Source organism: Numida meleagris, chromosome 5 (assembly GCF_002078875.1).
Source record: "Numida meleagris isolate 19003 breed g44 Domestic line chromosome 5, NumMel1.0, whole genome shotgun sequence".
NCBI lineage: Eukaryota > Metazoa > Chordata > Aves > Galliformes > Numididae > Numida > Numida meleagris.
The window spans coordinates 11,561,088-11,588,053 of record NC_034413.1 but is presented as its reverse complement, the minus strand read 5'-3'; the positions used below and the strand labels follow the sequence as shown (position 1 = coordinate 11,588,053).

The 26,966-nt window shown below is 39.7% G+C and overlaps 2 protein-coding genes across 6 annotated transcripts in view; one reads left to right on the top strand and one right to left on the bottom strand.

Annotated features, from left to right (window-relative positions):
* SLK (STE20 like kinase) overlaps positions 1–23,419 on the top strand; it is a 44,820-nt gene extending 21,401 nt beyond the window's left edge. For 2 of the 5 annotated variants that reach the window (XM_021397447.1, XM_021397450.1), the window contains exons 3-19: positions 754–802; positions 1,563–1,712; positions 3,687–3,759; positions 3,975–4,169; positions 4,836–4,917; positions 5,884–6,012; positions 7,977–9,398; positions 10,729–10,859; positions 11,089–11,212; positions 11,419–11,598; positions 13,269–13,361; positions 16,831–16,960; positions 17,154–17,278; positions 18,196–18,384; positions 18,754–18,879; positions 20,465–20,578; positions 21,134–23,419. In XM_021397447.1, coding sequence (XP_021253122.1) covers positions 754–802; positions 1,563–1,712; positions 3,687–3,759; positions 3,975–4,169; positions 4,836–4,917; positions 5,884–6,012; positions 7,977–9,398; positions 10,729–10,859; positions 11,089–11,212; positions 11,419–11,598; positions 13,269–13,361; positions 16,831–16,960; positions 17,154–17,278; positions 18,196–18,384; positions 18,754–18,879; positions 20,465–20,578; positions 21,134–21,280 — 3,459 coding nt within the window. In that variant the 3' untranslated portion in view covers positions 21,281–23,419. The remainder of the gene's footprint in view (positions 1–753; positions 803–1,562; positions 1,713–3,686; positions 3,760–3,974; positions 4,170–4,835; positions 4,918–5,883; positions 6,013–7,976; positions 9,399–10,728; positions 10,860–11,088; positions 11,213–11,418; positions 11,599–13,268; positions 13,362–16,830; positions 16,961–17,153; positions 17,279–18,195; positions 18,385–18,753; positions 18,880–20,464; positions 20,579–21,133) is intronic. The other 3 variants (XM_021397448.1, XM_021397449.1, XM_021397451.1) reach the window with 3 other exon arrangements.
* The window catches only part of COL17A1 (collagen type XVII alpha 1 chain), a 40,431-nt gene continuing 39,352 nt past the window's right edge, over positions 25,888–26,966 (bottom strand). The window contains exon 57 of the mRNA XM_021397446.1: positions 25,888–26,846. Within this exon, the coding sequence (XP_021253121.1) occupies positions 26,797–26,846 (50 nt within the window). The 3' untranslated portion in view covers positions 25,888–26,796. The remainder of the gene's footprint in view (positions 26,847–26,966) is intronic.

Here is a 26,966-nt window from a genome sequence, read left to right as displayed (position 1 = left end):
AAGAAAAACACCCAATGAGGAATGGGGTGGCACTCTTGGATGACTTCTTCTCACGTCCCTGCTCTCCCTATTCTCTTTGTCTGCCCCTTTTCTCCTTTGTCTGTGTTCTTTCTGTCCTACGTTGTCAGCGGAGTTTGTGCCCCAAGCAGTGACAGTTCAGTTGATTTGTGTTCCACACATAAGCTTAGAACTGAAGATTGAGTTCTTGTAGTATTGTTAGATTCTAGGATAAAAGCATTGATGTGTTACAGAGAACAATGAAAATGGAGGAAAATTGAAATTATTCATTTTCCTTCATCTTAAAATTATTTGTCCATGTTTTCATCTCACCTGAAGCAAAGTAACACAGGGGATAACATCTGCTGGAAAATCACGTAGCCCTTCTACTTGGACCATTCAATTGGAGATTATAGTGTAGGAGCACAGTACAATAACTGAGAAATGAGTTTGCAGAGATTATGTAAATCACGTTACTAGTTGGATTCAAGCTGACCTTAATATTTTTTATTGTGGAATTTTATCTGTGGATTAAAACTCTTATCTGAGGATCTCCAAGCATGTTTCAAATAATTTAGCTTCACGGCCCTACTGTTAGCTTGTTAATAGTATCAATATTTTGTAGAGGTTAGTGCAAAAATTTCCAAGGTCAAGCAGTCTGAAGCTCTGGTCTCCCAATAATGCTCCCTTAATCAATGGTTCAGCTCAGCAGAACTACTTAATTTGTAATTGATGTATTCTTTTGTTTATATACAGATCCTGATCGAATTTTGTGCAGGTGGAGCAGTAGATGCAGTAATGTTGGGTAAATAAGTTGTTTCAAATATTTAACTTCATAACATCTTTAAAATGATAATATTAAAATATTTAAAGTACAGATTGTTCACAGATTGTTTTGAAATACGAATGTGTGTGTAATAGGTGTGCTATACGTGTTGAACGTTGGGTCTTTTAAAAAGTATTTACAGCCGTATCTGTGGATACGATGAATTCTGTGGCTAGACTGTTTTTCTCTCATTTTTAAAGTGTTTATTTACTTCTCAAAACCCGTTTTAATGTCGTGATCCTTAAAGTGAACGTGATGAGCTGTTCTCATATGCTTATGGAGCTCTCCTTTTGTTTTAACATGACGTATACTGATCCTTTTCCAGGATCTCATTCTTCCCCTTCTCCAGTCATCCTCCAATTTACATTGTGAGAACTTTTTATTTTGCATCAATCTTAGTTAAATTTGCTGTGCTCACTCCTCCAATTAGTGCATGCTAATACCACTAAGGCATCCGTATTTAACAATGTTTATGTGTTTCACAGAAAAGGGACCCAATCTCTGTACTCTGTAGTTTTTTCACAGTCCACATAGGCAGGTGTACGCAGTTCATAATGAGGAGGCTTTGATGAAAAGAGATGAAATTTTAGTTTCGCTGAAATTATTGGAAATTTTGCTGCCAACCCAAACGGAGCAAGTATTCTGCAATTGATTTTTTTTACATATAGAGCGGTTGCTATGAACAAATAACATAAAAATGCAAAAATTGTGTGTTTATTTCTGCCTCTTTCTCTTCCAGAGCTTGAAAGGCCATTAACGGAGCCGCAGATCAAAGTGGTGTGCAGGCAGACACTGGAAGCGTTGAACTACTTGCATGAAAATAAGATCATCCACAGAGATCTAAAAGCTGGCAATATTCTTTTCACACTGGATGGAGACATTAAACTAGGTAAGCATGTTACGTGTGAAACTTTGCTAGTATGTAGCGGGCTTGATTACACATTGCTTTAATTTACCTTACTGTGGTAACTTCCTTTTTCAAGTTTTTAGCTTTGAAAATGAACATTCTTTGCCGTATCTGAAAAGGAGTACCTGGTACTGTTTTCTCTTCTGCTATTTCTATTTATGCCAACAGAATAAGTTTAACGATCTCAGTTTTTCCGTACCTTTTTTATTGTTCATTGCACTGAAATTAAGATAGAAACCTTGCATTATTTTCTTCCTAGCTATTCTATTATTGACTACTCAAATTCATGTAAAATAATAGAAATCATGCAGATTTTTTCTCTGATGTGGTGGGAAATCCATGAGGATTCCTTCATGAAAAGCTCATCAAGGTTTTCCTCCTGAACCACTGGTGGTTCTCAGCCAGGAAAAGATAGGAACTGTCTGGCTCCGTTAGGTTCAGGGCAAGGCAGATGGGTATAAGCTATTAAGATGACAGCTAATTAAGAACCTGCCTGGCTAGATTATCAGTTAGTGTATCTGTGTTTTTGCATGGATTTCTTTGCACCAGGTTATTCTTTGTACCAATGGTACTGAACAATTTCCTTGCATAAGGTTATTATTTGTAGCTGTGATTTTTAACGTGTCCCTTTCTCTTCATCCACAAGTATTGCTGATCTTTTGCTTGTTCTTGGAAGCCTGAAGATTTTAGTAATGGACTCATTCTCACGGAGCACGTTTATAAATATAACAGAATCACTCCCTTAATTTCTAGGTATTACTGTATAAGAGAAAATAAAAATCATAGTAAGTCTCATGGTGAGGGAGACATGAATTTGTTTCTGTTCATTTTAATTATAAGCTGCCTCTTCCTCATATGGGCTGTAACTATTTAAAGCTTTTGTCAAACTTGGCTGTAACACAGCTCTGTGCAGGCTGTCAAGATACTACTTCACAGTTCAGAGCAGAGGGAGTTTTCCTCCATATACATATTTAGTGATGTATTCAGGCTTGCTAATTAAGATTTATATAAAACTTTTTAAACATTTTTCAAACCTAATTTACTTTTGTTTTCTGAAGTGTACAGCATGCCTTGAAAAAGCGTTTTGGCCCTTTTAATTTCTCTGTACTTCTTGTTTCAGGCACATGTAGAAGTGGATAATTCCTTGCTTTATAAATACTTGTATCGGAAATGATTTTTTTCTATTGCATGTGTGCTTTATTATTTCAGTATCTGTAGTCCTCCCAGTAGTTCAGGTTTTGCATTTGAACAAATAGCTCTCTTAGTCCTTTTTTATTTCCCTTACAGTGCAAAATTAGGCCTCTCAAGTGTTGAGCCCATCAAGTGAATTTGTCCCGATTAAGGAACAGAAGCATGTGGCTGTTTTCTTCCTTTCCTATAATCTCTGTATTTTCATTAAGGAAAGTCACATCTCTAATAAGCCTAACGCTCGTATTTAAATGTCTTTTTTTTTTTTTTAAGTAAAACATACAGTGCTTTATAGATGAATGATATAGAGGAAAAAGTGAAACACAAAACCTCACTTTCAGAGAATTTAAATAATGAAATAAAAAATTGAATGATTATTTGAATTAATAAGAGAGTTAACAAGCCATATCTGAGCAATACAGCCTTCCTACATTAAAGTCATTTTCTAATTAAAATAACCTGCTTATTCCTTTTGCAAATGCATGCCTCTGCCTTGTCACACGCAGCTCAACATTGGCATTACTTTTTTTAGCAAAGGGGAGTAAGATTTACTCAGTATCATTAACTAGAAATCCTCTAAAACCCAAATGCCTGAGTAGGCAGTGATCAAAATGCAAATATTTTTATTTCACTTTGAATTTTCAGTACAGCAGATATAGTAAAGTAATAATAATAATAAAGTAAACCATCTTAACGACAGCTGTAAAATGAAAGAATATAATGCATTTTCCACCTTCACATTAATAGTATTTTCTCATTCACTTTAAGCGGATTTTGGAGTATCAGCTAAAAACACAAGAACAATACAAAGAAGAGATTCTTTTATCGGAACGCCATATTGGTAAGTGCACTGGTTTGCTGACTTTTTAGCTAGAACCAATATCCTAATATCATCTTTGTTGTTGATACTATAATGCTGTAAGCTTGAGAGAGTGTAAGTGTATTAAGAGTAGAATCTGCTTCTTAAAAAGCTGCAATAAATTCAGATCGTTTAGACCCTTTTCCATAAGATTAGGGTGCATTTTCTAATCTGGTGCTTCATTGCTCTGTTTGCAGGATGGCTCCGGAAGTAGTAATGTGCGAGACATCTAAAGACAGGCCCTACGATTACAAGGCTGACATTTGGTCTCTCGGCATTACTTTAATTGAAATGGCTCAAATAGAGCCACCTCACCATGAACTGAATCCAATGCGAGTGCTCCTGAAAATAGCAAAATCCGATCCACCTACATTAGCACAGCCTTCAAAATGGTTTGTATTTCAAGGATAACTTCCCCACTCTCGTTTGTACAGTTTGTCCACGAGGCAATGTGTGACTTCACTTCAGAGGCACAGCATTGCTGAACTTTATGGTACTGGTTTATGCATAAAGCCAGGTACACTTTCTATATATCCTCTGTGTGTTTTATTTATTTCTAATCTGATACAGTGGGGACTATGGTGTTTTTTTTTTTGTAGTTTCCTATAGAAGATTTAATACTGAAATATTAGAGAATTTGTGGACTCGGCAGGTTTTGCATTAAAGTATATGAAAAATAGCCTTTCACAAATGCAGTTCAGGACCATCTGAAAATTGGGTAACAAGAGAGTTAAGTATTTTTAAACTAAGAAGCCAGAAAAAAAGCTGTTAGCTATTTGATGGCTGCGATATCCTTGTGAGGTTCAGTTAATGGTATAGCAGATGGGTTGTACTGTAAATTCAGAGCCAAAAGCAAACTCTTCTATAAATAGGAGAACGTATTAAAGATGACATGAGTCACATTGGTCTTTCCATCCCATACTGTCTTTGTCTAAATCAATAGAAGGACCTGAAGTTGTAGTGTAGATGCATGTGAAAGCAAAAAAAAAATGTTTCACCGTGCACTGATGTCATGTGGAGACCAAAGAAAAGACACTGCTGCTTTGCTGTGTGTGTAGGTCAGCGGATTTTAAAGATTTCCTGAAGAAATGTTTGGAAAAGAATGTAGATTCAAGGTGGAGTGCAACTCAACTTCTACAGGTATGAGGAATTCATTCTTCAGAACTATGGTTTGAAGACAAACATTTTATATTCTTTTAAAAGCAGGGTAACTATTTAAATACATTTAGGTGTCTGTACACTGTTTTTAATACTGTCGGAAGATGTTTTCTCAGTAAAACCTGATGAAATACAAGGTGCAGATCAAATTATTCGTTTATATATTTTGATGATTGGCAATGCATCATTTTGCGTAGGTATTTAAATTATACATTGGTGCACGTAACGGGTGGAGCTGATACTTACGTAAGTCGTCAGCTGCTGACAGGTGTTCTAAAAGCTTTAGTGCTCGGCTGCCTTCTGTAATGCTGTCACTGCAGAACAGCTAACCAGAAGTAGATGTGACTAGGTACGTTTGATTCTGTTTAACGTCAGCACACATCTACTTTATCCGGAATACATCTGACATGTGGAATAGGTTTAAGCAGAAGGGCCAATCAGAGAAAGAGGATTAAGATGGTAGGAGTAGGAGAAGAGCAGGTATCTGCTTTCCCTTAAAGAAAAATGCAGAATTCTATGTTCTTGTTAGGAAAAAACACTATAAAGAAAAAAGATTTTTTTTCTAGAAAGAATAATTCTAGATAAGCTTACCAGGAAAGAGTTTTACTGCGGGACTGAAAAGAAATGAAAACCATTTCCAGGAAAAATAATCTTTTAAAAAATCTTTCTACTTTTATTCTTTGGACTATGAAAAAGGTTAGTATAAATGAGTAATCTGTGTTTTTAGCATATTTGTTAGATCTCTTACGCAGTATATTTGATTACAAATGTTTTGAATTGAACACAACAACAGAAATGAAACAGTTACGATTAACATTAAAATTGTGGGTCTTAAAGTTTGAGAGAATGAGAGTAATGTTTCTCTGAAGCTGATGTTCCTTTTAAGATGTTTTTCAAATTGTATACAATGAGGTTAGCACTTAATAATGTTTTTTTTATTTTCATAAGCATCCATTTGTTACTGTTACGTCCAATAAACCAATAAGAGAACTGATTGCAGAAGCTAAGGCAGAAGTTACAGAAGAAGTGGAAGATGGTAAAGATGAGGATGAAGAAGAGGAAACAGACAATTCTCTGGTCAGTTTAAGATTTAGTTGTTTAAATATGCAAACAGTTTCAATCACCCTTGGATTTCTCAATTTTCTGATGTTCTACCCAACTTTCACTTCAAGTCTAAGAATCTAAGAATTAAAGCATAAACATAAGAACCTTATTACAAAATAGTCAGTGCTTTCAAAACTAGCGTGCTCTTAAACTCATTAAGAACTAATAATGAAGCCTGTTATCTTAATTTATTTTTACACATGTATGCGATGTAGTATCCTTATGTATGAAAAGTTTTAACTCTAAATGACTTGACAAATAAGAAAACGTATTTGTGTATTCCATATGATGCTTAAAACAAGAAGGAAAGTGTGTGTGTGTGTTATGCAGTAAGCTAAGTTTGTGATTTGACAGCATGACTGTAAAAAGAAAAAATAAATAAAACAAAATCCAAAGTCAAGAAAATAAATTTTACCTAGAGGAGATTGCATTTATGAGTGTATTTTTCAAGATGCTTAAAAGTCCTGTAGCAGACTCAGTTTGTCGGAAGGCAAAGCCCTGAAGTTCAATTGTGTGGCAGTAGACTGCAGAGTGTGCATGTAGCTGGCTCTCTGCTATAACTGGTTCAAGCACTGTTAGCATGGACAGTGACCAGTACTGCTGGTGGCTGCCTTTACCCACACAAGAATACACTTCCATTCCCTCCTCATGCTTCACCAAACCACTTATGTTCCCTGGCCTCCGTACCGCTTTCCACCCCAAGCAAATCTCCAGAAGTGTGCGTTCTCCCCAGCTTTCTCCAGGACTCACTCTGTCCCCTAGAGCATCACCCACCACCTCCGTCTGCTGAATAGCAGCTAAGCCATCGCTCTCCAGGTGAGTTGGGGGTAAAGGTCGCCCTGCAACTCAATTTTAAGTGCCTCAACACAAGCAATTGTGCCTCGGTGCCGTGAACTACTGGAGAGTGGGTCCTGTCCCAGCCGAGGGAACTGTGACGTAGATGCATTTACTGTAATGCTTTTGTTTTAAAAACTGCTCGGAGAACAATAAACTTCTAGAACGATTCAACCAGAGAGATTTATTACATGCACTTTTAGATGAAAAGATTGTTTTCTGCCTGCTTAGGAAAGCCTTCAGGTGTAGGACGTGTGTGATCACAACCATGCTTGTTACAATAGCTAGCCTAGCATATTCCCACTGGCAAATCAAAAGCCTGATCTGCAAATTACAGGGTTCTAGCAGTAAGTACAGCCAAAGATACCATAATCACTTTGAACAGTGGAAGAGCAATTATGGTTAAAATGATTCTTCATTGGTATATTCTTTTTTACATCCATATGTAATCTGATAATCATTCAGATTTCAGCAACAGCAATTTCTACAGTTATGTAACTGTTCTTATTCCAGTTCAGTATTACTACTTACTCAGCTGTGCTGGGAGTTTTCACCATTTTATTGGAGCCTCGCAGTGATAAAAAAAAAAAAAAATTATCAAAGAACAAAAGGAGAGATGATATATTTGATGAAGCAGAAGGAGTTCTTGGTATTGAATTTTATCAGTTCTGCACTAATTAAAGCTATGTTGCTCCTTCCTACCAAACTGACACAAAGACGTGTATTTCAAATCTGGATGTAGATGGGACTGCCAGGGAAAATAAACTAATAAAATAGGGAGCAATGGGATTGCATAAAGACTCCTGAGGATTCTGTGAAGCGTGTGGCAGAGGACTGACCGTGATCCCTGCTCTTCAACCACAGTATATTTCATTAAATTGTGAGCAAAGGAGAGCATTTTTGGGAAATGTTCTGTTTGGAGCCCAGCTACAGTTCATGCTTTTGTCCTCTGGTAATACCTAATGAAGTGCTCTCAAACTATTGCGTTCACATAACGTTTCCTGTAAACGCAATGTATTCATCTCTTTGGATATTCTTCAGTAGAACTGTGCTTTAGCTACATTTGAAAATGATTACATATTTTTCTTTCTTTAATTTTTCAGCAGTTACCTGCAGACAAGCGTGCATCTTCTGACCTTAGTATCGCCAGCTCTGAAGAGGATAAGCTTTCACAGAATGCTTCTGTTCTGGAATCTCTTTCTGAGAAAACAGAAAGTAATGCGATTGAGGAGAAAAGCGACACTATATTTCCAGAGGATAAAACAATTGAAGATGACTCTGAGGACATTAAAATTAGGAAAGCAGCTGAAAGCATTCCCGATGCTGTCGTTGGGGATGTCAAAGTGCAGAATGGTTCTGTGCCAACTGGTGAAGTTGAGCAAGGCAAAATATTGCCCACTGAAAAGAATACGGAAAGTCTGGAAGAAACAGGTGAAGATACAGAACCTCAGAAAGAAAGGAAAGAACTTGATGCAGAAACAAAATCAGAAGTAAAGGATGAACACAGTCTAAAAACAGAGAAAGAAAATGACATAGGAAATGAACGCAGAGAGGAAAATCAACTGAAAATAGTACCTAGAGCTGACAATAGCATAGAAACTGGAGAAGCCGTTTCTGAGGTAACTGGTGAAAAAGAAGAGGAAAACAGAACAGATCTCTCTGAGAGCAAGAATGAAAAGGTCACTGCAGAAAATATCATAGAGCAAAAGGAAGATGAAGACGAAACTGAGAAAGAGGCAATAAGAGATGTCACTACAGAATCTGTACCTAGTGCTGAGGATAAAGTGTCAGATGAGGAAAAGGAACTCATAAAGCATGGAACTGAAAACATTAAGGAGATGGGTGGTATTGCTGAAACACAGATCAGCGATGGGGATAAAACACCTGAGACGTCGGATAAGCCGGTGGAAAGTCAGGCTAAGCAGGTCCTTGAGATAATCAGCTCTGAAGAAATTCTATCAGAAAGCCAAGATAAAGCGATCGAAGTAGACAAGAAGCTGGCAGAAAGTGAAAATGAGAATATCTGTAAAATAAGTAGCGTGGAGGAAATAGAGAGCAAAGACTCTGGAGAAGATGATGTAGGCCAGAAGGCAATACAGGGCAAGCCTGAGGATATTTCCAATAAAACGGTGGATGAACAGACTGAGATGGACCAGAACCCAGAAGAGCAGAGAGCTGAGGATATCCAGGAAAGCAATATTTCATCGGACAAAGAGCGACCAGAAGTTTCTTCTGATAAAATAACGAAGAATAAGCTTCAAGATACTACCAACGAACAAGCTGATTACTCTGAACTCACTCCGGTCCCCAGTATTAGTATCAGCACCGAAGAAAATAATGAAAAGGTCAAAATGGAGAATCAAGACAGTACTGAAACGTTACAGCAGCTAGAATCTGAGAACCTGAAGGAAAATGATGCAGACTCGGGCACAGGTTCTACGGCTGATAACAGCAGCATTGATCTGAGCTTGTCAATTTCCAGTATCCTTAGTAAAAACAAAGAGACAGGATCAATATCTTTACAGGTAAGTAGAAGCAATAACATATTTTTAGTATAAAATCCCACGTGAACCCTGTATGAATGCAATACTAAAACTATCACCAAGTTTGACAATTGTAACTAAGAAAACAGTGAAAAACTTCTGTGGCTGTGTGGAATATCAAAATGTGTGACTGGGGGTGTTCTGCATTGCGCATTCAGTACGTGTCGGGGTTTTGTGCAGCCGAGCTAGTAGCTACAGAACTGCTAATTATCTTCTTCATTTGTTTCATGATTATTTATTGTAATAAAGTAAACTACATGTAATGAAGTTGAACTATTAAACAGAAAGATTTGTGCACAGTTGTAGTTCAGAGCTGATACTCAAGAAAACTGGTTGGGTGCCTTACCCTGCTCAGAATCCCTGCTTTACCAGGACAAATCTCTTACAGTGTCTGGATCTCATGTTGAATTCCTGTCACTTCCATCTTCTGTTTCTGTTTAGATTTCAAAGATCTAAGGCAGACCGTCTCTCGAGTGTGTGTATGCCAAACACTACTCCTTTGTACTGTATTGCAGCAGTTCTGCTGGGATGAATGAGCTTATTTGGATAAAGCACATTCCAGAATATGAACTTTACTTCTATCTTTATACTGATATGATTGTTGCCACACTAAGATAGTAACTGTGTAATCATGAGTTTGAAGAAAAACAAGAGCAAACAAACAAATAAATGACAACTTGAAATAGCCGTGCTATCACGACTTCAGTGTATTTGCGGTAGCCCTGACACAATGGGGACTGTTTCAGCTGGGGTCTCTTTTGTCCCCTAGTGAAACAACAGCAGCTCTGAGAAGTGGGAATTGCTCCAATTCCGTTAGCATGAATATTGGCTGCTGTCATGTAAGAATTGAAAACAAAACCAACCATACAAGATAACAGCACCTTGCTTCTTGAATTTATTTCCAAAGCACGGGTGAGCAGATGAGTTAGATGTCATTGGATTTCAGTACTGATTTTTTGCACTGCTGACTGGGGAAATGAGAGGCAAAAGCAGGCAGTAATTGTGACTCTTCAGCTCTTGAAAATCAAACCGGGTCTGTTTTGTTCAGGGATTTTCAGCTGGTTTTTCCTCTGAATGGCAGTTTGGATGACCAAGAATCAGTTTTCCTTTGAGTAAAGAGTGTTTCATTTCATGACAATTTTTCAAGTTTTCACTTTGTAAATGAGGCGCTTGATAGGCGAGATCTCCTGACTGCTCTGCAGTGTGCCTCCACACAAACACGTAACTTAATATTGAGAGAATTAAAAAAAAAAAAAAAAAGGAAGAGTGAATATGGCTTAAATACAGAACAATTTACCTCTGCTTTATTCAGGAAACTAGGAGACAGAAGAAAACTTTAAAGAAAACTCGGAAGTTTGTTGTTGATGGAGTAGAAGTGAGTGTAACAACATCGAAAATAGTTACTGAAAATGACTCGAAAAGTGAAGAAATGAGGTTCCTGCGGTAAGCTTTTTCAAAAGTAGATTTTGCAAGGGATTTTGGCATCTTGAATGTAGCAGTTGTTTTTTGTCACATTTGGGGACGAAGCTGTTTTTTTGTCAATAGAAAGGAACGCAAACTGTTTCTTAATGAGATGATTCAAAACGAACTTGACTGGATCTAGGTTGTAGATGCTTTCTTTTTGTAATTTTTTGTTTTCCCATCAATATTAATTGTTCCTTCTTATTTTTAGGCGTCAGGAGCTAAGAGAGCTGAGGCTTCTTCAGAAAGAGGAGCAGAGAGCCCAACAGCAGCTCAGTAACAAGCTCTTACAACAGCGGGAGCAGATGTACAGGCGTTTTGAACAGGAAATGACAGTGAGTTTTTGAATTGTGCTGCCCTTAAAACGTCTCATCCTGATGGAGTCGGCAGAATGCTGGTAGCAGCAACGCAGACATTTCCTGCTACGATGGCTATGGTCCAGTTTTCATTCTTGCTGCTACCGGCGATATTTTTGCATGATGGGGTGCTTAGCTGGTGTGCTGGAACCTGGCTGCCAGCTGTGCTTTTGTCTTCTTACCAGAGCAAGAAGCGGCAGTACGATCAAGAAATAGAAAATCTCGAGAAGCAGCAGAAGCAGACAATAGAGCGCTTGGAGCAGGAGCACACGAATCGACTGCGAGATGAAGCGAAGCGCATCAAAGCAGAGCAGGAGAAAGAACTGTCCAAATTCCAGAACATGCTGAAGAACAAGAAAAAGGAGGTAAGAGACAAAGATGGCTGTACAGAAAATAAAGAGTATGGCCGCACCCAGTGGTTGAGATTAGATCTCCCAAAACCCTGCGAGCTGTTTAGAATTTCTTTATCTGAAGTGTCAGTTATGTCGATGCTGTTCTTGAACTCCGAAAGGAGAGCTAAGAGAAGCAAATCTGGTGGCCTAAAATCTTTTCCAGTTAATTTCATGTCTTTTGTAGGGCTAAGGCACACTGAGTAACATTTGACACTGACACCTTATACTGTTAATCCACTTGCATTAGGAAAAGAGACGTGGTGTACCTCTGTGTATTTAGCATCGTAAAAGTTGGGTTTTTTTTCATTCTCAGATCAATTCTGTCATGTTTCTGTGTATATAAATGTCTCTTGAGTTTGCTCTAATAGTTACTAGACTTCCAGAGATTTCTCTATGAAGCTGTACTGTCCATGCTTTTGCATAGAATGATCCTGTAGTACAAAAGCGTATAGAGAAAAATGTTGTGTTCAGTTTGAACTGTATGCTCATACATAAATAACCATTTTTCTTCTTTTTGCGGAACCTCTTGCATTTTTGAGTCTCTTTCTGTTTACTGGTGATTGGGTCCTACATGGGAAAGCGGGAAGAACATTATACATTGCTCTGAGCTAAAAGCAGTTCTGTCACGGAAACAGGAATAGCATGTGGTGATTTGGATTCTGTTTTCTGATGATGCTTCCAGCATTAAACAAACAGACATTTGTTTTTGGCTGTAGGGCTTTGTATTTAGAGCTTAAGAGGGCGAACTAGAGTTGGAAGGAAAATGCAGCTGGTGCTCTAAGCTACCCGTGCTATATTGAGGTGTGCGCAGCGTTCATTTTTGGAATTCTTAAAAAGTTTTTTTTTAAAAAAACAACAGCAAAAACATAAAAAAACCCACAACAAAACAACCGTCAGCAAAGTAACAGATTCATCTGCAGCTGATTAGCCAGGTTATATTTAAAAGATTTCTTCTATTCCTGTCTGATTTGCCTTGAGCTGAAACAAACGTTTCATTCCAGCATATGTGTAACAAAAACTTAAAAACAATTAGTCACTGGTGTTTTTTGCTTTTAAATTCTTCTGAACTGAACATTTACAACCATTTAATATTTTGTTTCTATGATCATTTTTAAGACTTGCCCTGCACAGGTGTCGTTTATGGTTGTGACACTTAATAAGAGCATCTTACAAATTCGTATTCAAGATAGTGTCAGAAATGGCTCTTTTTAGTGGGATTTATTTAAGCTTCCAACAATTTTTTCACACCTTTACCGTGAAGTAAACATACTCTGTAGTCCCTTTTGTAGTAGCGCTTCAAGAAAATACCACTTCTGCAAGTGGTGGTTTTCTTAACTACGGACTATTCTAGCTGCTGCATGAAAAAGCAAGCAAGAGACTGCCATTTCTGAGAGCACTGGACAGCATTTGCATGCAAAAAGAAGCTGGTATATAGCTCCTTCCTGCACTGGCATACCTAAAGCATGCGTTGCTCCATCTCTTTTCACTAAGCTCTTTTCACTAAACTAACATCCCTGCCACTGAAGTATTGCAAGCTTTCCAGTACCTCTAGTGCTTGACCTGCATGTCCTATGTTCACAATTATGCTTGCTGTGGAGAAAGTGTTCTTTTCGCCACCTTCTGCATGCTTATATACACTGTAGGTTTTTTGTGAAGTGGAGAAAGCACCAAAAGAGCTGAGAAAAGAGCTCATGAAACGCAAGAAAGAGGAGCTTGCACAAAGCCAGCATGCTCAGGTAACAACGGCAGCTTCGAGCTACTAAAATACAAAAGGCAGCGGTGTTCACACAGCTCGATGATTTCACTTGTAGTTGTTGTTGAGTGAATATGAAACTTAACTTGGACTAACCCTATGTATGCTCTTTCTTCAAATACTCCCATATCACCTCCCATACGGTGCAATGTGTAGAAATGCAGGAGCAGTGACTTCCAGGTTTGTGTTGTTAAGAGTAACATTATGTATGGCGTGCCAAAAAACTGCATTCTTCTATGATAACTTCCATTGCAATGCTTTTATGAGTTGTAAGTACCCCCACAGGTCCATCAAATTCTAGAAGTTTGAGTCAGAAGTTATTTTTTGAGTAATATAATCACAGAGGCAGAAAGTACATAGAACTCGTAAGCACGAGGCATCTCCTTCCTAGCAGCAGAACAGATTATCATAGAATCACAGAATGGTTGGGCTGGATGGGACTTTGAGGATCATCCAGTTCCACCCCGTGCCGTGGGCTGGGTGCTCCCACCACATTGAGCCCCAGGTCCCCATCCAAGGGGGCCTTGGGCAGCTCCAGTGATGGGGCACCCACTGCTCTCTGGGCAGCAGTGCCAGGGCCTCACCATCCCTGTGGGGAAGAATTCCTTTGATCTAAATCTCCCCTTCTTTTAGTTTGTCCTATCACTACATGCCCTTGTAAAAAGTCCCCTTCTAAAAGATTAAGTAAAATGAACTTACGTAATGCCTAAGCATAGGTGAATGGAAACTAGAAGACATCATAACTTCATGCCTTCAAACTTGCTGCCTTTATGTGAGCTAGCTGGAAAGGGGCTTGCTAATATTTCAGAAGTACGTTTTTGTGATGACCATAGCCTGTACAAGACCAAATTTGCCCACAGCAGAGCAAGTTTGGATTGAGTAACTTAGATTAAATGTTCATTGGAGTGACTTGGCAGAAAATAACAGCAACTGTGTTTGATTACATGTTCTGTTCAGGGGGGGATTTCCCGGCATAGAATTTGATAGAGTTGCAGCACTCTCCGTACGGAGGATTTGTGTCTCTGATGTTGTTAAGGAAACAATTCAGGAACTAAATGTTTGCAGTGTTTGTGATGACTTTGTTTCCTTTGCTGGTTTCAGTTTGTTGAAGAGTTTTAAAGGTGGAAGATCCTTACTTGGAATGGTGCAGCACTAGATGAAGTGCAGATGTTCCATTTTAATATCTAGAAATTCTTCCAGTGTCTACTTTTGTTCCATTAGCCTGGATGTTTTAAATGCATATTACTGACATACAGCAGAGTCTCATTTCTTCTTTTTTTTAAGAACAGCACTATATTTCATTGTATTCTGACATAGGAAGTACATTGTGTCCCACAGGGCGTTGCTCAGGTTATGATTCAGTCTTTTCAGTTGTCTTCATGTACGCTTTTCAACGCACAAATGCAGGATGTAAGTCCTAAAATACAAACCCAGAAGTTTTATTTCCCTAATGTTCTAGATGTTTTCTCTTTCTGCTCATATGTGCTGATCAATTTCACTGCTGCCTCCAAACAAGTTAGCACAAATGTGTATAACTACACTACTGTCCGGGCAGAACACTGAAGTTTCTCACAGTAACGTTCTCGTGTGTTTGTTACTTGTTCAGCACATGTGAGAAACACTGTGTGACTTGAATGCTCTGTGTGCAGTGAAATTATGGATTGTAAGGAGATTGGGTTAAGATACTCCCTGGGCAAAAACAAGTGGTGATTTTAAAGAGGCAGATTGCCTTTTGCACCATCCAGCATGTTCCTGAGTAAGGTCTATGATCTTTGGTGCATGTGATGCTGTGGTAGATGTGGGAAGAAGAAAGGCTTTCTGAGAGCACCAGGTTTATCTCAGTGCTAACGATTAGCAAGGATTTTTTGTGTGTTTTTGTTTTTGTGTGTTTTAAGTAGACATGGAAGCAATGATATTTAAATGATGGACAGTAAGTCCCCAGCATATTTTTTTTGACCGTGACTACACTAGAGCTGCTGTCCCCCTGCACTTTACAGATTAAATAAAAAATGATCAGGGGATCAACCATAGTATTAATGATGTGCCTGCTTGTTCAAAATAAACTTTAATTTTCTCCTTTTTCATCAAGAAAGGGAAACACAACAGTATCTTTCCATCGGCTCGTGTATTTGATTAGGAATGCCCGCTGTCGCTCACAGACCTGGCCTCCCAGCCTGTTTTGTACCCTCAGCTCTGCTCCTTTCTGGACTTGCAGCAGCTTGCTTCACCTCTGGTTTTCTGTTATCTGTGTAAGCGTAACTCCGCTGCCCACTGGGAGAGATGAAAGACTTGTCTCCTTTTCAGTAACGTTGCGTGAAAATGAAAACCAAGATTCTCTTGGCCATAATGTAAAATATTTTTACTTAACATCTAGTTCTGCATGTTGCTGATGGCTCTTAGCAAGGTTCAGTAAAAATAAAATAGGTCACTAGCTCAGGAGGCCCTTGCAGCGATCACCTGCAGTATTTTCCAGCCTCATGCCATCTCCCATCCAGGAGGTCATCTTCAACTTTGCTCCATTGTGTGTAACAGCAAATGCTTCAGCTGCCCACTTTGGCTCTGAAGGACACTGCCATCATGCTTTCCTTTGACCTTTATGTCCTGGTAGAAACATCTGCGTTAACTTCTTGCAGTGTGTGTGCGTGTGCATGCCTGTGTGCTGGTAGATGTGGTCTGAGGTTGGGTTTTCTTGATGGTTGCAAAGAAGAAATACAATGGTACATTCTTGCGGCGTGGAGGGGGATTCTTACTCCTCTGTTCTTTGTGACGTGATGCGACACCTGAGGTACCTGGGCTAATGGGAAGGTGCAGGTGATATGCAGACTGCATCACACAGATGCTGAATCATGTGTGAGGAGCCAGGTCAGCCCTGGCACGTTGATTTCACTAGTGCTGCAGAGTGCAATTCCCACAAAAGCCATTGGGTGTCTTCTTTGCAGCCTCACAGGATCCCAAACCTCAGTCATATCTTTGCATTCACGACGTGATAAACCGCTTGAGATTGAGACACAATTCTGAAACTAACGTACAAATAACTTGGCTTTACCCAATAATCCAAAGCAAAAAAATAATAATCATAAATGCTTCTGTTTTCTTACATCTGTGAATCCATAACTGATATAATTGAGATCATTTATATATTGAGCATAGTTGTCTTTGCTAGCTTTAAACTGCAGCTTTTTTAGAGGAGAGAAGAGATTGAATGAATTGCAGCTTATTGGTTAGTCTGTTGCCCTTGGTCTTATTTCTGAAAGTATTATTTAAATATTAAGTATTCTCTTGCCTACTCTGTATGTAGAAAATTCAACAGCTAACTCTATAGCTGAGGCACGTTAGCTCAAATCTCCATAGCTGAACTTGTTTTCATGTGTAGCTCATACTGAGAGAATGGGGAATTTCACTGAAATGCCAGTGGCTAGAAGTACAAAATTTAATTCGTTGGTTTTCACCAGGAGCAGGAGTTCGTACAGAAGCAGCAACAGGAACTGGATGCATCTCTGAAGAAAATTATTCAGCAGCAGAAGACAGAACTAGCCACTATTGAGCGCGATTGCCTCAACAGCAAACAGCAGCTCATGAGAGGTATTCAGCTGAGTCTCTCCTTAAAGACGGTTTTTGTGCTGCGTTCCAACACTAATATGCAACAGTAGTAAAAACATCTGCTTATAGAATAGCATTGCTCTTAAAATGTGACTGTGGGCCACTTCTCACATACGCTTGCAGGTGGGTTGGAAAGGATTGTGGTGTGCTTTCTGAACCTGCCTTCTTTCTGCAGCTCGCGAAGCTGCGATCTGGGAGCTGGAGGAGCGACATCTACAAGAGAAACACCAACTCCTCAAACAGCAGCTCAAGGATCAGTACTTCATGCAGAGGCATCAGCTGCTTAAGAGGCATGAAAAGGTCAGTGTTGACTTTGACACTTTCTTTTGTGTATTATGATCTCCTTTATTTTTTAATCAGTCTCTGTGGTAGCTGTTTGCTGAGGCAATACCCACGCAGGTACTTCCATGCTGTGTATGTTCTGTATGTTGTGTTGAAGTAAAAATAAGCCTCGATCTTGCTTCGGTAACAGTGGTACGTTGAAGTATAAGGGGTCATATTTTTACCTTTCTACTCCTTTAAAAAAAAAACAAACACAAAATAACAACAAAACCACCACCCCCCTTCTATTCAAAATAACAAATAGTGCTTATGCATACAAATTAGCAGTGTTTTGACTTGTGGTTAAATAAATCTACTCATTAGTAAATCATCCTGGAATTGAATAAGCAGAATGAGAAGCTAGATGAGCTTTTGGGCAAGTACTGACATCTGTCTCTTTATAGCTAAATCTTGTAAAAACCCAGAAGGCAACACATTTTCTACGAGGCATTTAACATTTTTTTTTTTTTAATGGAATATACTAAGTAAAGGAAGGCAATTCTTGGAAATCTAATCCCACTCCGTTGCAAACTGACCTCTACATATTTGCTTGTTTTTTGTTTTATCCCCATAATGGCTGCTGCTTTCGTTGCAGTAGTGTAAGTTCAATTCCACTAAAGTTTCTCTTGAATAGCACAGACATCTTAAAAATACAATTCAGGAGTTGAGTAACCGTGTGTAAAGTATATCTGTATTTCTTAGAACATGAAAGAATTTAGTATGGGTTGGACATGATTCAGAGCTCCCTGGAATTAAAGGGAGACCTCATCTGCCCCTCTGCTATCACTAGGGCTGAGTCTCTCATTTCTCCTGAAAGCAACGTGTATTGATCAGAAGAGATGCAAATGCTCTAACATAAGACTTACTCTGCAACATTTCCATGTTTAATGTTTTAGGAAACGGAACAAATGCAGAGATATAACCAACGCCTTATCGAAGAGTTAAAGAACAAGCAAACTCAGGAAAGAGCCAGACTGCCTAAAATCCAGCGAAGTGAAGCAAAGACTCGGATGGCTATGTTTAAGAAGAGTTTAAGAATTAATTCATTAGCCTCTCCAGATCAAGATCGTGAAAAAATTAAGCAGGTAAATTAATAAAAATGATCTTAATGGTGTAAACGCTTGATGTGACTTAAACATAAATGTGATCATGGGACAGAATGCACACTGCAAGTTTGCAGATGGTACAAAACTAGGTTGATGTGTGGATGAGCCTGCTGCCGTTCAGAAGGACCAGCCAAGCTGGAGAACGGGGCAGAGATGATCCTCGTGAAGTTCAACGAAAGCAAATTCAAGTCCTGCACAGCAGGGCCATTAAAAATATTTAAATATTGTAGAACCATTCAGTTCAGTAATACTGTATGCCATATGTATTTGTCCTGTCGTGTACAGATGTTCCATTTGGGTAAACTGTTGTCTCTAGGGGCAGAATCTAAATTGTCTTTTTAATTGTAGTTTGCAATCCAAGAAGAAAAGAGACAGAAAAATGAGAGACTGGCGCAGCATCAGAAACATGAAAATCAAATGCGGGACCTCCAGCTGCAGTGTGAAGCGAACATCAGAGAACTGCATCAGCTACAGGTTAAAAATAGATGATAGTAGATGGACATCCAGTGGCAAGATTCTGCTCTGCCCGTGTCTGTTACTAACCTGAAACATTTTTTCCTGCATTTTTCCTGATTCACCTGAATTCTTTCCATTTTGCTTTCAAAGGCCTGCAGCATACTGTTTAACCAGACTCAGAAGCTTGCATTACTAAGAAATCATTTTACACCCAAGAAGAGCATGAGCCATAAGCAAATGATCGCTCTCAGTATTTACCAGGTTCCTAGTGCTGTTCTGCGTAGGCTGCATCTCCTTCTAACCTGCACTTGCTCAAATGTCAGTAATCACAACTGAGGTAGGCAGCACCAGGCACTGCCCGCAAGACATTTAAAGTAATACATGGAATTAGATGGTCTTTACAAAGTGCAGGCTGCCATTTATGTTTGAGCTTGTGGAAGGTGTTTAGAAGGAATGCTCTCCTTACAGCAAGGAGTTGGATGTTGTTGGTTTTGGTATGCTGTTTGTAGAAGCAGAATGCTGTGTACTAAAGGCTAAGGCCTCTTTTTCCATTAGATCTGCTTTTTCTCTGCTTCAGGGACACAAGGCAGTTTTTAAAGCATTAATTGATCACTTGCTCATAACCTTTGCATAGAGAAATCTTTCAATGGCCAAGAGGCTAGATTTACTGATCGCTTTTCTTGCCTCCTGTGAATGCAGCCCCTGGCTGCGCTACTAATATGCCTCAGTAAATCCCCAAATACTGTGGGAACCTGTGTGAGACTGAGCTCAAGTAAAATTGAGCAGATTAGGGCTGCTCTGAGCCTCACAAAGAGAAGCTGGTCCTTAGCTGCACTCAGGAGTAGCCAAGTGCTTTTTATTCCTGGTTTATGTGTTGTTTTTTTTTTTTTTTTTCCATGCTCTGCATCAGACCCAGTTGGGCCTGCAGCTCTAGAAACAAGAAGGGTTTTAGGGGCTGCAATTGTGCCAGCTGCTCTTAATACCAGGATGTGACGCAGCCAAATGCTTAACTGTACTCTTGCCATGCTTCGAAATCTCCTCTGGAAGTTAAGCAAATGTGTGTACAACCTGAAGAATGTGAAGCTGGTGTGTGGTGTGCTTTTCTCTCTCATTATAGGGCGATTCTGAGGCTGTTTCAGTGCAAGCACATCTCTCTCTCTAGACCCCATTTGTTATGCTCAGCTCCTTAGCACGGACAGTTGAAATACTCGGCTCCTATGTTGCACACCCTGCTTCCTTTCTAATAGAATCAGTTTTAATAAATTACAAAAACTTTCTTTAGAAAGCAAAGCAGAAATGCTGCATGACCTCGAATAGCACTATTAGGCCGTAAACACAGTTTTGACTAACGCTGTCAGCTGCTCCAGTAATGGCAGTCAGCAGTGTGGATCTATCAGTATTTCTTATCTCAGCTGGTTCGGATGGAAAGATCAGCTTTTGATAATGCAACCTCGTAACATACTTTTATCTTGTAATTACATACGTCAGTGTTTACACAGAATAAGCTAATTAAAAAGAATTAGGACAACATATGTCACTGTACCAACATTGAGTTGTCTAATCTGAATTAGTTTTACAAGGATTATCTTTATCTCGTTTTAAGAATGAAAAATGCCATCTACTGGTTGAACACGAGACTCAGAAGCTAAAAGAGCTAGATGAAGAGCACAGCCAAGAACTGAAGGAATGGAGAGAGAAATTGAGACCAAGAAAAAAGGTAAACTGGAGCACTTATGAGTCAGAAAATAAGGAAGTGTTAAATTTTGCAAATGCAGACCTTACAAAAATAACACAGAGGGAAACCAAGCTACTGTACCAAACTGCCACAGTTCAACGTATAATGAAAGAAGTTAAAATACATGCAATAAAAGAGGCATGCATGTTATCAGGCTCTTACTGTGCTCCTCTTGCAGGGCATGAGTACGCATTTGCGTATAAAACAGCTGAAGTATATCTGGTTTAGGAACATATTTCAGCAACCATTGGAATATTACAACAACTGAGTGCTCAGTAACAGAGTGGGTGTGGTAGTTGATTATTTTAAATTTTATTTCAAAATGAAAAGCACCAGACTTTCACCCAACTTAAAGAGTAACCTACAGGCAGATGATGTTTGTTCTTGGATCGCCGGGGCTTGGTGGTTTTGCAGTCTGATAACTGCAGGTGACTGTTTATGATGGCGCGTGCAGTTACACTGCAAGAGACTGGCAGCAGTGTGATAGGCTTGTTGTATTTTGCCTTTATTCCTGTGACAATCTGATTTTGGTCCTAGACGCTGGAAGAAGAATTTGCCAGAAAACTGCAGGAACAGGAAGTTTTCTTTAAAATGACTGGAGAATCGGAATGCCTTAACCCTTCAACACAAAGCCGGATTTCCAAATTCTATCCAATCCCCAGCCTTCACTCGACTGGGTCGTAACTCTGGGAACTGCCGTCGGTTTCTCGTATTTGGAATTCTTCATCCTCGTCGTCTAACGTGAGCTAATTGCAGTGTGCATCCAAGGACCTGGCACTTTTTGTTTTCAGTGGAGACAATCAGTGTCATGACCACTTTTATTTTATTTTTTTTACTTCTTTGAATGGAAGAAAGGAGAAAAGGAGTTGCTGCATCACGGTAATGTGACGTCCTTCAGATGTTTCAAGAATACGTGTTTTTTTTATTATCTCGGTCTCAAAGTACATTATCTATGGTTTCGACTTTAAGAAAGTAAGTCTAGAACATGAATTGTAATATTTCTCATCACAAAAAAATGTTTATGTGAATTTTTGAACGGTGTAATATTAGTTCTGCTACTGTGTTTTTAAGTGTCTCATTTCTACACAAGAGAATTCCACAACTGAAACTGCCCTGAGGGGTTTAAAACGTTGCAGTCTTGAGCAGTGTTCTCAGAGCAAGGACTGAAGCTCATTACTCAGCATGCCAATAACCAAAAATACAAAACCCTTGTGCTTACACATGATTGGTAACAGTAAAAGCCTTTGCAACTTCTTTAAAAGAGAAACCTCTGGCATAAATGAAACGGAGCTGATCTCCGTTCCCTATTTTGTCCATTAGTTCCATAATGAAATGGGGTGCTAGCTTAATTAAGACAGTGCCTGAAACACTTAGTTATGCTAATCCTGGCGACAGGGTGGTGTTTTGTCATTTAAAAACAAAACAAAAACTCCTTTGCATTGCTGTTACTGTACAAAACAGATTTCTTGCTGCTACTGCCATTTTTGTTGTAAATCCTCACCCTAAAATATTTTGCACTAAAATATGTAAAGGTGACAGAAATGCTAACTTTAAAATACACGGTTTATTAATTTCCTTAGCTATTACAGGTGGTTAGTTCTACAAATTGAAAACCTGTAGAATGTATTTTTTAGAAAGCAATGTGCAAAATGCACGCAGTCTCTAACTGTAGCTGGACGGGTAGGGCCATCGTTCTGATCTCACCAAAGCCTGCTCCTTTAAGCTCCATCAGAGCGTGGAGGTGGGTGGTCGTATTTACAGGTAACCACGGCGGAGTCTGATTTCATTATAAGTGTTAGAGCTGATTTGTTGTTGTTGTTGTTTTATTCATTTTATTTTATAGAAAGATTTAAGTTAAATATATAGACAAAATTCCTAATGAAGCTGGTTTTTTTTTTTTTTTTTTGGCTTTTGTGTTGCCACGTACTAACATAGATGGTTTTTATTTTTCATGTTTGTAGATGTACAATAAGTTATTTACCTGACTGATCTGCAGTGGAAAAAAGTCTGAAATGTTTCTTATACAGCTGGTAGGGAAATAAAAGTGGATTAGGTCACTTTTACTGCACTCCTTTTGGTGGCAGTCATATCAAGACAGTACTGCAAGCTGTGCTTTGATATGCCGGTGTTAAATTTGTAAAATAGTATTTACTTGGTTATTTGAGGCCTAACTTTCTATTCTCTTTGGGCATCAACTGTAACATTTGTTTTGCTAGCTCACATTGCACGTGAGGCTGGTGAACGTGATGCAGTGTTCATGTCATGGGAACAGTACTGATGCATGTGAACGAACTCTTAAGTTAACATAGGATTGGAGTCAGATGCGGTTGACAGTGTGGATGCTGAAATCTTAGGATGCTGAAGCTACACCTTCTCAACGAAGACGCTTAAAATTTACAGCACGGTCTCAACAGTTGGAAAATGCATGTTTTAATTTAAATTTTGTAACTTTTTGATAGTGTAATTACTTTACTAGCTAGCCCTAATTTCTGGCATTTTATTATATAAAAGTGTATTGTGTACTGTTGTAAATTCACATACCATATCTCTAGAATGTTATCTGTTGCAAAATGCAAAGTTCTTTAAGTTGTTTCTTCAGTAGGATGAAATATGTCTCTGGCCTTCACTTTCTAAGCCCCACCATCATAAACTGTTACTAAAATCAGCAGGTAATCTTCATCTCTGTGTTTAAGAACTTGTTTGCATTTTTGTATGCAGTAGGCTCAGTGACTTATCTGGGGAGTGGACATGGCAAGCAGATCTTCCCTTCGAGGCTCCCTCTGCCTTTATCCGCATTAAATTCTCAGAGAAATGTGAAATCTTTTTACCTTGTTGGCGGTTTCAGTGACAATTTGCTAATATACATTGGCATAGCGGTTACCTCTGTCTAAATCTTTAATTTGAAGATCCTTTTCACACAAGCTCCTTCAATCTGATCTCAAGTGTAAATTGTACAAATAACAGTTCTGTGTCGAAGGGAGGGACTGAAGGTAGTGACTGCAGCCTCACTGAGTCCTTGGGCAGGGCTGGAATCATAGGGTGCTGGTAAACAGCTGCAGTCTTGCATGAACTGTGCTGGGATTTGATGTCTGGTATGAAAATCACTTCTTCTGGGATAACAGGAACTAACATAGGTACTTACACATTTAGATTGATAAAATTGTCGCTTTCAGTATTGTGGAATGTGAAAGAGGAGGAGTACGCCATTATGGCAATGTCAGAAAATCCAGTTTAAGTGAATTCAGTCTCACATATAGGCCTGGAAGAGCGCTTCTGAGATATAAAAACCAATCTCTCAACTATCACATCACATAATCTCTTTAATAAATGTTAGTTCAGTCTCAAAGGAAATTGGGTGTATTTTCCTTAGCCAGAACAACGTACTTGCTTGCTGAGTTCTTGGCCGATCTTGTTTTTCCTAAAAGCCCCTCAGAAGTTTCAGACTTTACGATTTTCCTTCCATCATCTCTGAAAGCAGATTTCAGCACGTGCTAAACTAGCTTTCATAGGCTGAGGCATTGTAAACACAGGAGTCAGTGGTTACGCCCCAAAATCAAGCCATGTTTCTGAGAGCACTGCCCAAACTCCAGCAGCTTTGGGCCATGACTCCTGCCCTGGGAGCCTGTTCCAGTGCCTGACCACCCTCTGGGGAGTCACCTTTCCCTGGCACTCAACCTGACCCTCCCCAATGCAGATTTGTGCAGTTTCTTTGTTTACTGTAGCTCAGCTGTTTGTGGCATCCTGTCATTCTCTGCCAGTGCAGCCCTTAGCATTTACAATCCTGTCATTTTACTTCATGATCTGTACTTCTGGATCTCAGAAAAACTTCCTTGTGCTGATGTGTCCACGCGCGTTCCCGTTCCTTGACTTCTAACATCAGCTTCATAGCGGATTCAGAATGACGCTTGGGAAGATTTAACCTTAATTCCCAGACAAACTGAGGATGCCCTGGCCCATTGCTCAGTCGTACAGAAGATGAGAACAGGTAAAGGGAAGGAAAAAGAAACTTCATAGCACTTCTCTAGCTTGGAAGAGGATATTGTTTGCAGACCTTATAGTTCTCAATCCCCTTCCTCTCACCTCAGAGCAGTTAATTAAAATGTGCTTAAAACCAGTTAATGAGCAAGGGTCCACCTACCTCCCCTGTGCTGAAAGCAGAAGGGAAGTATTGAGCCCTAAGATGCTCTCATTTCCCAAAATCTCTTCCACAGTTTCTATGCTAGGTAAAGCCTCTTTCCTACAGATTATCAGCCACACGGAGAATGGTGGAAAGAACAGAAACCAGGAGAGAGCTGCTGAACTGTCATACCCCCAGTCTCTGTAAGGAAGCCAAGCAGAGTGCTGCTGTGAGATAAAACCTCAAAATCCAGGGCATCTCCAAGCTCTCGTTGTCCCAGAAGTTTGTTGAATGTTTTGTGTTAACAAACCAAGTCATTTTGCCTTACAGGAAGCAACCAAAAATCATGAGATGGATGAATAATTGGCAAAGGATCTCTGTATGTACAGCTCATGGAAATGAACTTGCAGTAGCAGCCATACAACAGTTTTGGTTGTTGGTTTTTTTTGTTGTTCTTGTTTTTAAAAGTAATTTGATTTCATGGCTTTCTGTAGAATACTGTAATAATTCCGCTGTAAATACAATAAAAATCAGTTTGCTGAGAGGGTCTCTGTTTTCTATACAGAAAACTCATATGAATCTAAGCGATCTGTGAGTGAGCAAGACAACTTGTAATTTTTATAAAGTGAGGATAAAAAATACTTGAACCTTGTGTGATTGCGTGGGCCCTGGCTGGAACAGCCCAGTGTGTGAGTAGAGATTGAACACAAACCTAGAAGGCTGCTCATTCTGCCCGACACCCTGCTCGCACATCACAGCAGGCTGAGTAGCTCCAGCACTGCTTGAGACATGGGAGCATAGCTGCTGCACTTAAATAGAACTGTAAGTGGGGTTTTTTCATGGTTGTTTTTTTTAAGACAGAGTTGAAAGGAAATGTCTCAGCAGAGCCAGGTGAAGAGTACGACTCACCCAGAAGGACACAGGTTTAAGGGGCCGACACTGCAAGCTGCTCTATACTCTGAAAACTGACCTGGTTTGTACAGAACCTTGTTCCAAACTCTCCTGAAGACTGGAAAGCAGAGATCCCAAGAAACAACTCGCTGGCTGCTTGGTCACATAGCGGTGAGGAGAATGAAGTAAAACTGCTGCCACTGGCCACTCAAACCCCACAGCGTGCCTGCCCACAGCCACCGTGACTGGGACAGACTATGCTGTGAAGTACTGATAGGCAAACTTGGAGTATAAAACACACTTTAATTGGGATGTTTACATTAACAAGTTTTTCCTAATATTTCAAAAATAGAATGCAAAAACGTTTTTTTTAAAAGTCAACAAATTACGTTTCAGAAAAGTGCTTCAGTTCTGTCCCCGTGCATGTCACACCGTGCCGTGCTGCACAGCACAAGAGGCCCACTTTCCCTGCAGAGTATTAGTGTGTGCTGTGCCCTGTGTGCTGCCACAGCCTGCTCTGTTACAGGACTTTGTCAAGGGAAGCGCGCTTGGGGGCGAGGTTAATGCACGTGGAGTGCCAGAGCACCGAAAAACTGAACTGCTGGGAGGGAACCACTTTTCAACTTTCCCACAAGTGGGGTGACAGCAGGTGCTGACCCCAGGGATCTGAAAGCACTCCCAGCCCCAGCCAGGACCCCGCTCAGTGCCACCAGCACCTGATGCACCAGCCCCCCCCTGCAGCTGGCACAGCAAGCCGCTCAGGATGCTCAGTCCCGGCACTTCCTGCAGGGCTTTTGGTCTGACTCCTACCCACTTCTTTGGTACAGGGAGGATTTTTTTTTTTTTTTGGCTGGATACTTGGCTAGTTGTTTAAACAAGTTTTTATGTAGCTGGGAATAATACAAGACTGGACTGAGGGGGGTGGGAAGCCCTTGTCAGCGCAGAAAACACAAACCTGGGTAGGCTCAGGGGTGCTAAGCCACACATTTGCAACAGGAGGAAACATCCACGCTAGAGCCACACTGGACACATGTAAAAGAGCCATTCAGATCTCAGCAGCAACACTGAACTATCAAGGCTAAGTACTTAGCTGACTGGCAAGGACATTTTAGCAGTAAGGCAGCAAAGCTCCACACGAATTCTTTGGGCTGCTAGAGATGCTGCCCGGTGCAGATCTGACTTGGTTCTTCCCTTAAACCCCAACACTTCTTCTTTTTCTTCTGCCACCATACCCTTGTTCACCTGGGGAGAACAGGGAGGAGGTCAAAAATTCTTCTATTTGAAGAATTAATGTAGAAAAATAAACAAGACAAAAAAACACCAAACCATAAAACAACCAAGAAAACCAACCCATGCTGTGTC